Source organism: Quercus suber, unplaced genomic scaffold (assembly GCF_002906115.3).
Source record: "Quercus suber isolate HL8 unplaced genomic scaffold, Cork oak 2.0 scaffold_265, whole genome shotgun sequence".
Taxonomy (NCBI): Eukaryota; Viridiplantae; Streptophyta; class Magnoliopsida; order Fagales; family Fagaceae; genus Quercus; species Quercus suber.
This window is the reverse complement of record NW_027069721.1, coordinates 39,534-50,608: the sequence shown is the minus strand read 5'-3', so window position 1 is coordinate 50,608 and position 11,075 is coordinate 39,534. Positions and strand designations below refer to the sequence as shown.

Genomic DNA, 11,075 nt, shown 5'->3' with positions numbered 1-11,075 from the left:
ACAACCTAAAAATATTAAAATATGATAGCTAAACATATGATCTACAAATTTTTTTTTTTTTTTGGGTAAAGAGCTTACAAATCTTAGTGTATATAAAATTGAATAGTGCGGGTTACATGCTACTAGTTTTCACATGGACGAGCCACACTACCGCTATCGGAGAAAAGGCAGCCACTTTGATGTCGTTGCTTTTCAATAGAGTAACAAAAAATGGAAATCGAAATCTTGGAAGATATTCCTAATAAGCATTCATTAGATACGGCCACATTAACAATTTAAGGTGCAAAGTATAGAGATTAACGGAGTTGTGGGTGGGGAATTTAGTTTTGGTAGGGTAGTTATATTTACAAAAAGAGCTTCTTTTTGAAAATCTAACTCGATAGCATGGGGATCCATCTTCAGTATAGAGATTATGAAATGAACAATGAGAGAGAATGGAAGGGTTTTAAATGGGAGGAGAGCTAAACCCATCTAGAAACTAATCCTCTATCTAAAAGATAAACTCAAAATAAAATGAGTAAGTAAAATCTGAAATCATTCAATGAAAATTTGAAATAAAAATTCTGTAATAATTTTGGTTGTGCTCCGGCATCACTAAGTTACTGATTTCAACATTTAATTTTGTTCTGTAGAAATTTAATTTCTATATATTGTGAATGAAGTAGCTAAAAGTTGGACTAATATCTTGGACTTGGTAATATGGCGGTGGAGAGGAGTTTGGATGGCAATACAAATTCTGGCTTGGAAGGCAATGCAAGTACAAATGAGACCACCATATCAAATGGCAACGCAGAAGCAAAGAAATCCAAAACAATTCCACTTCACAAGCTATTCTCATTTGCAGATTCCACTGATATTACATTGATGATCTTTGGCACAATAGGAGCCATAGCTAATGGGTTAGGCACCCCGCTTATGACAATAGTGTTTGGGGATTTGATCGATTCTTTTGGCAATAACAAAAACATTGTCCACGAAGTTTCCAAGGTAAAAATACAATGCATAAGCTTATTTTTATGAGGTTGTTTCAATCTTAATTCTGGATAGATGTGTACTTTATCCATCTGATGATAAGATGTGTAGGGATGTATCTGATTGTCGATATGAAGATTCTATTAATTAGTCAACTTGTTTAAATTTTAGATCTCCTTAAAATTTGTCTACTTGGCTGTGGGGATTGGTTTTGCTGCATTCCTCGGTAAGTACATTCAATATTGTGGAAGCCGTTACAGATTTTTAATGCATAGAGAATATCATTTACTCATACACCAGTGAAGATTAAAAATCCGGTCTTTTGTTTGTCAGAGTTGACATGTTGGATGGTCACAGGGGTGAGACAGGCAGCAAGAATAAGGGGTTTGTATTTGAAAACCATGTTGAGACAAGATGTTGCTTTCTTTGATAAGGAAACAAACACAGGAGAGGTTGTTGGTAGTATGTCTGGTGACACAATTCTCATAGAAGATGCCATGGGTGAGAAGGTACCATACAGCTTCAACCATTTCATTAAAACCATGAAAAGTCACACCAAATGTTGTTAATCTTGTGAATGTAAACATAATTGAAGAGTTAACCAAGTCTGCTTACTTGTGCAGGTTGGGAAATTTCTACAGCTTATATCAACCTTCTTCGGGGGCTTTATAATAGCATTTGTCAGAGGATGGCTTCTTACTCTTGCCTTGTGTAGTGCTATTCCTTTTATTGGGATAGCTGGTACTATAATGTCTCTGGTCATATCCAAGATGTCATCCCGTGGACAAGGTGCTTATACGAAGGCAGCAAATGTAGTTGAACAAACAATTGGTGCAATGAAAACCGTATGTCACTTTGTCAAAACCAAATACGTTCCAGGAAAACTTTTTTTTTTTTTCCCTCTCTTAGTAAACTGTGTTTAATTTTGTTGTTCACTTTTTAGCAAAAGTATGATATCATCATCTGTCCCAATCCAGGTTGCATCATTTGCAGGGGAGAAGCAAGCTATAACAAATTACTGCAAATTTCTTGAATATGCTTACAAATCAGCTGTTTATGAAGGCTTAGCTGCTGGAGTAGGTATCGGTGTGGTTGTGTTAGTTGTGTTTGGTTCTTATGGTATGGCTGTATATATTGGGGCAAAATTCATTATGACAAAAGGATATACTGGGGGTAAAGTGATGAACATTCTTGTCGCAGTGTTAACATCCTCCATGTAAGCTACATATTTCCGCAAAAAATGGAAAATCCATCTGCTTATGTGCCTGATTTTGCATATGCACACACACACTAACATGAATGTATATCTAGACTTCGTATATCTTGTTTGGCTTATTTATTTCCTTTTCTGCTATTGTACGAATGTTTCAGGTCTCTAGGCCAGGCATCTCCCTGCATGAGTGCATTTTCTGCTGGCCAAGCTGCAGCCTTTAAGATGTTTGAGACCATCAAGAGGAAGCCAGAGATGGATCCTTCCACAAATGGGAAAAAGTTAGATGACATTCGTGGAGATATAGAATTGAGGGATGTTTACTTTAGCTATCCAGCCAGACCAGATGAGCAAATATTCAATGGATTTTCGCTTTATATCCCTGGTGGCACAACTGCAGCTTTAGTTGGACAGAGCGGAAGTGGGAAGTCAACAGTGATCAGTCTCATAGAGAGATTCTATGACCCACAAGTTGGCGAAGTTCTTATAGATGGCATTAACCTCAAAGAGTTTCAGCTTAAATGGATTAGGTGGAAAATCGGCCTTGTCAGCCAAGAACCTCTATTGTTTGGCTCCAGCATTAAGGATAATATTGCATACGGAAAAGATGGTGCAGCTATTGAAGAGATAAGAGCAGCTGCTGAACTTGCAAATGCTGCTAAGTTCATTGATAAATTGCCACAGGTTCTAATTTTCAAACAACTTAATTAGTCTTTGAAAGTTAAGACCTTACCTTCATCTACAAAGTAAATAAATAAATAAAAATGTAAACTTACTTTGAATCTCACTTCCAGGGACTAGATACCATGGTTGGTGAACATGGAACACAGCTGTCTGGTGGACAGAAGCAGAGGATTGCCATAGCTAGAGCAATTCTGAAAGACCCACGAATATTACTTCTGGATGAAGCTACAAGTGCACTTGACACAGAATCTGAGAGGGTAGTGCAAGAGGCATTGGACAGGATAATGGTCAACCGAACAACTGTTATTGTTGCCCATCGTTTAAGCACGGTGAGGAATGCTGATATGATTGCAGTCATTCACAAAGGAAAATTGGTTGAAAAAGGTATCTTATAGCCATACCATACTCTTTTTACTTGTTAGCATGTAGAGCAGATATCATGTATGCATGGTGCATCCAACCTGGTAGTTAGATCTTTGGTAGCCTAGGTTGCTGTCTTGTTGAGTGCATTGTGTACAAATGGTGTAACATGAATGTTTGGTTTGCATCCATTGTTTTGTGATCAAAGTTCAATTTTTCAAAATTCCTACTTTTTTCCAAATAATCCGATAGTTGGAAAATTTGTTTTTTGGTACAACAGAGCACTTTTTTTTAATCAAATTTGTTTTTCTGATCTCCAGTTTTAGTAATGACCTTTCCAGATTAACTCTAGAACCTTGAATCAATCTTTCTCTTAAATAATTTGTGTTATTTTTTTCCCAAACAATAGAATGACTTTAAACGTCACAAATCCCACACCCACAATAATTTGAAACCTAAACCGTCACCTTCAAAAGGAGGGAAAATACCTCTAGAGGACAAGATCATTGGTTGCAGCTAATAAATATTACAACCCTGTTTTCTCTCTGTGGTGTGATAGATATGGAGATAAACATTTCATAATGTATTTTGCAATTGATCAGGCTCGCACTCAGAACTACTCAAGGATCCTGATGGAGCATATTCTCAGCTTATACGCTTGCAAGAAGCAAATAAGGTGTCAAAACAAGATGTAAATGACCAAAACAAATCTGAAATTACTGTGGAATCTTTTAGACAGTCAAGTAAAAGAAAGGCAATCCTAAGATCCATAAGTAGGGGATCATCTGAATTGAGAAATAGCAGCAGCCGCTCACTCTCTCTTGCATTTGGCTTACCCACAGGACTTAACATCACTGATGCTGCAACAGAAGAACCAGATAGCCCTTCAGTTGCACAGGAACAAGCTCCAGAAGTCTCACTACGTCGCCTTGCCTACCTCAACAAGCCAGAGATTCCAGTGGTTCTAATTGGAACAGTAGCATCAAGCATAAGTGGTGTGATACTTCCAATTTATAGTATACTAGCCTCTGGTGTAATCAAAACGTTCTATGAAAAACCTCATGAACTACGAAAGGATTCAAAATTTTGGGCTCTAATGTTTCTAGTCCTTGGGCTGGTATCACTTCTGACAAATCCAATGCAATCATACTTTTTTGCTCTGGCTGGGAGTAAGTTAATTGAACGCATCAGATCAATGTGTTTTGAAAAGGTGGTTCACATGGAGGTTGGTTGGTTCGATGAGCCTGAGAACTCAAGTGGCATTATTGGTGCAAAGCTCTCATCAGATGCAGCTAAAGTGCGCACCCTAGTTGGCGATGCACTAGCTCAAATGGTTCAAGATATTGTGACCATGATTACGGCTTTGGTCATCGCTTTTTTTGCTAGTTGGGAGTTGGCTTTTATTATCCTTTCACTGGTTCCTCTCCTTGGTGTCAATGATTATGTTCAACAAAGGTTCATGAAAGGATTTAGTGCAAATTCAGTGGTATGCTCTAAAACTAATAACCTGGTTTTTGTGACTGCAGCATAACACTAACACTGAATTTGAAGGGAGAAAAATGAAGACATCTATCTTTTTCAAGTTTCAGAAAATAAAATTTTCTAATTGATTTCCTAAATTTATTTATAGTTTTTGAGCTATTTATCAAGATATAAACTTAAATGGTTGCAGAAAATGTATGAGGAAGCAAGCCAAATAGCTAATGATGCTGTTGGGGGAATAAGAATTGTTGCTTCTTTCTGTGCTGAAGAGAAGGTGATGCAATTATATGAAGAGAAATGTCGAGGCCCTATGAAGGCAGGCATAAAGCAAGCCTTGATTAGTGGATTAGGATTTGGGATATCTTTCTTCTTACTGTATAATGTCAATGCCATCAGTTTCTATGCTGGAGGTTGTCTCGTTCAGAATGGCAAAACAACATTCACATCTGTTTTCAAAGTAAATAATCATTCCATATCCATCATTCTTTTCCAGATTTTGCAACTTTCAGCAAAAATCTAACAAAATTATCTACCAAATTATTATTTAGTTATACTTTTTTGACAAGTATATCTGGTTTGCAGGTTTTCTTTGCTTTGACCACAGCAGCTTCAGCTCTTAGTAAATCAAGTTCCTTTTTTAAAGATTTTCATAGAGCCAAGACTGCTGCTGCTTCCATATTTGCAATAGTAGACCGCAAATCAAAGATAGACCCAAGTGATGAGTCTGGGATGACATTGGATAATATCAAGGGAGAGATTAAGCTTTGTCATGTAAGCTTTAAGTACCCATCTAGGCCAGATATTCAAATTTTCAAGGACCTCCACTTGACTATTCGTGCGGGTAAGGTAAACTAAAGTTCTCAAAATCATGTATTAAAATCCATTGTTTTCTGCAACTGGTCCATTGATCAAGTTTATATTATATTTGTATGAATCTCTTCTTTCACTTGCAGACAATTGCCTTGATAGGAGAAAGTGGGAGTGGAAAATCCACAGTGATATCATTATTGGAAAGATTTTATGATCCTGATTCAGGTCATATTATACTTGATGGAATTGATATTCGAAAGTTACAATTAAAGTGGCTGAGGCAGCAAATGGGCCTTGTGAGCCAAGAACCAGCTTTATTCAATGAAACCATCCGTGCCAACATTGCATATGGAAAGGGAGAAAATGTAACTGAGGCAGAGATTTTAGCAGTATCAGAATTGGCCAATGCCCACAGGTTCATTAGTGGCTTACAACAGGTTGGAACCATGCAAAGCTTTTCTAAATTCATCTTATAAGCATTTTGTGTCGATATTTAGACACTAAACCAAGGCATGTAATTGAGTAACTGTACAATAAAATTGAACCACTCTTATGTGAAATTTATGTTGGATAAAAAAAGTTTCAAATGTTTCTACATTGAATTTTATTTCTTCTTAACTTGCAAAATGTAGGGTTATGATACTATAGTTGGAGAACGAGGAGTCCAATTGTCAGGTGGGCAAAAGCAACGTATAGCCATTGCACGGGCAATAATTAAAAATCCGAAGATATTACTACTAGATGAAGCCACCAGTGCACTAGATGCTGAGTCTGAGAGAGTGGTTCAAGATGCCTTGGACCGAGTCATGGTTAACCGAACTACAGTTATGGTAGCCCATCGACTATCCACAATCAAGAATGCAGATTTAATTGTAGTGGTTAGAAATGGAATCATTGTAGAGAAAGGAAAACATGAGGCTTTGATTAAAATCAAGGATGGCTTCTATTCCTCCTTGGTTGCAATTCACATGAGTGCTTCAACTGCTTAGGCTTCAGTAATCCATTAGATCAAGAAAGAACTTACCATGTACTAAAGAACATCAGTGTTCTAAATAAGGATACAGCTTGATTGGCTTGTAGATAAACTATCGTGCTTTACGAAGCATAGAAGTATGGCTGTATGGGGCTCAAAAGATGATTTTTTTTTTTTTTTTGGGAATCAAAAAGATGACAAGATCATGGAAATGTAAGAGCTTCATTTTGGCTGGTCCAACGGAGAACAATAAAGCTCGTTCTTACAAAATTTTCTCATTCATCTTCTTGACGAGGAAAATCTTTTATCCATTTATGAATTTATTGCCCTGAAGAAAAGAAAAATGAAAAAATAAAAAATAAAATTCCAAAAGCTTGAAGGGATATATGCATAGGTGGAGCTAGTTACCAAACTCTGCGCTCTCCTGACGATTTTATATATATATATATATATATATTCATATTTTATTAATGTCTTATATAGGGCTAACATTAAACAGATTTAAATTCTTATATATCTTATATCATTCATGTTGGTACTTCTACATATGAAAGGAATAAATAATTCAATCAAATTCTGTGATGGTTAGGTCCACTTTTTCTTTTTTTTCTTTCTTTTTTCTTGATTGAGAGAGCATTTGTAGTGATACTGAGGGGATCAAAAATCAAGAGAAGCGAGTTATTTATAAGCCAAAAATTCGCTAGATCCAATCTCCTCCGTTAGAACATTTGAAATCCATTATTTTGAGATTTCCAAATCCTTCCAATCAATCTAGCGTTGATTTTTGTACCAAAAGGTAGAAATTCACAGATTTCTACAGATGAACTATAATGGTCTAACTAGAGGCCATTAAGCAGTGCCCCAGCTCATGATTGAGCTCAATTGATGAGACTTAGTAGTATTTAGTATTTACTAGTTAGATAATTTCATCTTTGGGAAAATGAATGAGTTAAACCAAAAGAAATTGGATGAAATTTTTTTTGTCACCAAGTCAATAAAATGAATGAGTTAAACCAAAAGAAATTGGATGAAATTTTTTTTGTCACCAAGTCAACAATTGACTTGGTGACAAAGTGGCAAACCAATGTGAAGATTCCTTCTTGTTGGTTGATTATTCGGCCGAGACCAATTGGCTAAAAAAACAGACAAACTATGGTGTTAAAGTGTTAACGACAATCATTCCAGCCCAGTTGACTTGGTGACAAAGTGGCAAACCAATGTGAAGATGTTGATTATTCGGCCGAGACCAATTGGCTAAAAATACAGACAATCTATAGTGTTAAAGTGTCAACGGCAATCATTCCAGCCCAGCAGTAATCCATAAATCAACTCAATTGCATTCACGTCTGCCATTACGGCTGCAGCCAATAATAAAATTTTAAAAAGCAAAAATCTTTCAAGAGATATATTTCCAGATTTGACTATCATAATTCAAAGATTTTATTCTCTTTCACCGGTTACTTTTTTTTTTAACTTTCAAATTGTTTTCTAAAATTTGGTGATTTATTAGGATTCAAAATTCTTTGTAAATCTTTGTAAAAATTATATAAGGAATTTATCTACACATGAAATAAATATAGCACAGAATATCAAAGACAAATCTTTAAGAAGGGAACCTCCTCCATCGCCATTTTTTTTTGGCTTTGGATCATCCAACGGTTAAATACAAAACAACAATTGAGTATTAGCATTGGGTGTGCTAACAAAAAAAAAAAAAAAAGCTATTTTAGCACACGGAAAAGCAACCAAAAAAAAAAAAAAAAGGCACCCTCCATCTGATGTGTTACTTGATAAAAAATTTCTAAATTTTTGTAGCATTGCTCTAGTGATCTACTAATGCTACTTATTTTTTCTCTCTTCTCTCTCTCTCCAACCCAAACCACTTTCCTCTCTCACTATTTCAATGTCTCTCTCTTCTCTAAAATGGTTGTAATAGCTATTTCTTAGTAGGTATAAAAATTTCTAAAATTATTATATTTCCAAATAAACAAACTCTCATTATGTACATAACAATTATGAAAATAAAAAATATCAAAAAATAACTATAGGGATAAGGGGCCCAAGAACATATGTTGGGCCTTAGGCCTTGTCCAAGGACACTTTGCGTTTCGAGGACAGATAAGCAGTAATGAATATGTAAGACTCAGGACTCCATGAGCGAGCTGCAAATGAGAAGACGGTAAGCCGAGGAGGTGTATCTCATCGGCTAAACGAAGCAGAGGTCAGAAAGTGTGTTATGTCATCCAAGATGATATTGCAAGAAATTCTATTGATAAAGATATACATTATGAACGTATAGGACAAATGGGAGGTGGGAAATATCTAAGAGAAAACTGCTACCACCGCATTAAATGCTCTACAACTAACTCTTTGGTCGTATTAATGAGAAAGTGATACATGAACAGTAATTATCAGTCTTACAACTACTTCCCAAAGACTCTAGGAATGTGCTAATGTGATGAGGATCAACACCAACAATCCAATCTACACATAGAGAGTAGAGATAAAAGGGAAAAGATAGAATAAAATAGAGGGGAAGCCCTGAGAGATAGGGATCGAAAATTTGAAAGAGAAATACTATAGCACTAAGAACTATACTTGTAATCAAATTCAAGAAATATATACTAGAGCTGATCTCCTTGGATTGGACTGAGGACCATTTTCTTTAGTAAAAACCAATCTATCTCTACCTTATTGTCATTTGGATCCACTACAATTACTACCCAACTCATTATTGCTCAGTTTTTCAACATACTCTCTACAAATTCATTGTATTGGACTCTTTGAATCTAGATCCTTTTAACTTTTGGGCCTAGGATTCAAATTGTGACCCTACAATAACTAATATCTCTCTTAAATTATTAAAAAATATTATTTTTTAGGAAATATAATTGTATGAGTAAGATATTTTCTAAATTATATCTTAAGTTTGATTATAATGTTACAACTCACAACCAAACTTATGAATAAATTTAGTTATTCCATTACAACACATTTTATTCTTAGTAATAAAGATTAAAATCTCTGTCGTGGTCTCCATTCAATGTATTAAACGTGCCCCTATGTAGGAATCATTTTTTTTTTTAATATTTAGTTAAGAAAGTCAAGCATGTATTTATTTTTCGCATTTATGCAAATCTCAAGGAAAGAGTGACATTTATATAGGGATAATATTATTGTGTTAAAAACTTAAATCTGAAGAGGGGTTGGTGTAATTTATCCTAAAACTTTTTATTGAATTCCTTTCATATTTTAATCCTAAAATGAAAATGCACAAACTCTATAGATAATGTTTTGCATTAGTTTTATGTTATTGTATTGAATTGTTGAGACAAACATCTCTCAACATGTGAAAAGCATATTTATAAGATCTCTCCAAAAATAAAAATTTTAAAAATAGTTATAGATTTCATACAACTTATATCATATTATATTATATACTATATAATAAAATTTGGTCTTAGAGGCTGTGGTTGCACTAAGTGGTTTTACCAAATTGCAAAAATGTTTTTAGATTTTTAAAAAAATAGATATAATTTTGTTTGTTCTTATTTTTTCTCCTATAATTTAATTTCTAATTTGATAAAAATCTTAATTTGATTACAATCTAAATTTTTCATCTAATCCTTTTATTATCAATTTATCTATAATTTCTAAGTTACTAAAAATCTTAATTTTATTATAATTCAAATTCTTCATCTAATCCTTTTTGGCTTAACCAAATTTATCAACTACTTTTAGGTGGCATTTGGTATGGAGAAATTCACATTACTCCTAACATCCAGATTCCTGGAAATGCGGTACATTGCAATCTAGATGCCTAAAAATATAACTATTCTTATGTTTGGTTTAATTGGGAATCTAATAAGATTCTTAGGAATGTGAGATTATTATGTTTGGTTTATTCATAGGAATATTAACTAAATTATTTATTTTTCCCATTCTATCCTTAGATTTGTAAATCCAATATAAATCTTTTTTTAAAAATAATAATAATCTTGCTCTAAATAAATAATGAAAAAAATATATATAAACTACGAATTATGAAAAATTCATTAAAACTATAGTATAAAAGAAGAAAATACGAATATATCAACAAAGTTGTCTATCCTGTTTATGTTGTTTTGACGAGAAGAGATAATATTGTTTAGGCAGGAAGAGATAAAGACAAAGGAAAAGATATTGATAATTTGTTTTATATTTTATCTCAATTGCTTAAATGATAAGAAAAAAAATGTTAAAATTGTCAATTTATAAAAAAATACAATTTCCTTTAAGCTTGGGAATCTGAATACCCACCTGTTTTAAAGGAAATTTACATGCCTACCGGAAGATGGTTAAAGAGGGAATCTAGATTCCCCCAGCATCTGATTCCCTAGCGTGATTTGCAACTAAATATGAAAATCTTTAAACATTCTTGAGAATCTTAAAACATTATCCCGTACTAAACGCCACATTTGTAACACCCCAAAATCATAAGCAATAAAAATTTATTTAATCTGAATAATCCATAAAAATATTAAATAAAAGAAACCAGCAACCTTAAATCTCATCACAAATGTCAGAGTTTTAATTCACCAAAGA

General features: G+C 34.1%; 1 protein-coding gene across 3 annotated transcripts; it reads left to right on the top strand.

The window, feature by feature from the left end:
* The first annotated feature begins 849 nt into the window (after positions 1 to 849).
* On the top strand, positions 850 to 6,541 carry LOC111989933 (ABC transporter B family member 4-like). Of its 3 annotated transcripts, none has more exons than XM_065781364.1 (13): positions 850 to 987; positions 1,144 to 1,198; positions 1,306 to 1,481; positions 1,596 to 1,817; positions 1,950 to 2,188; positions 2,344 to 2,866; positions 2,977 to 3,250; positions 3,829 to 3,902; positions 3,966 to 4,712; positions 4,899 to 5,165; positions 5,291 to 5,554; positions 5,662 to 5,955; positions 6,151 to 6,541. In XM_065781364.1, the coding sequence occupies exons 1-13, from the start codon at positions 865 to 867 to the stop codon at positions 6,505 to 6,507; spliced, it is 3,615 nt and encodes a 1,204-aa protein (XP_065637436.1). In that variant the 5' UTR covers positions 850 to 864; the 3' UTR covers positions 6,508 to 6,541. The 3 variants fall into 3 exon arrangements, with proteins under 3 accessions (XP_065637436.1, XP_065637437.1, XP_065637435.1); XM_065781365.1 differs by having other exon boundaries at positions 3,829 to 3,917; XM_065781363.1 differs by having other exon boundaries at positions 3,829 to 4,712.
* The last annotated feature ends 4,534 nt before the right edge of the window (positions 6,542 to 11,075 follow it).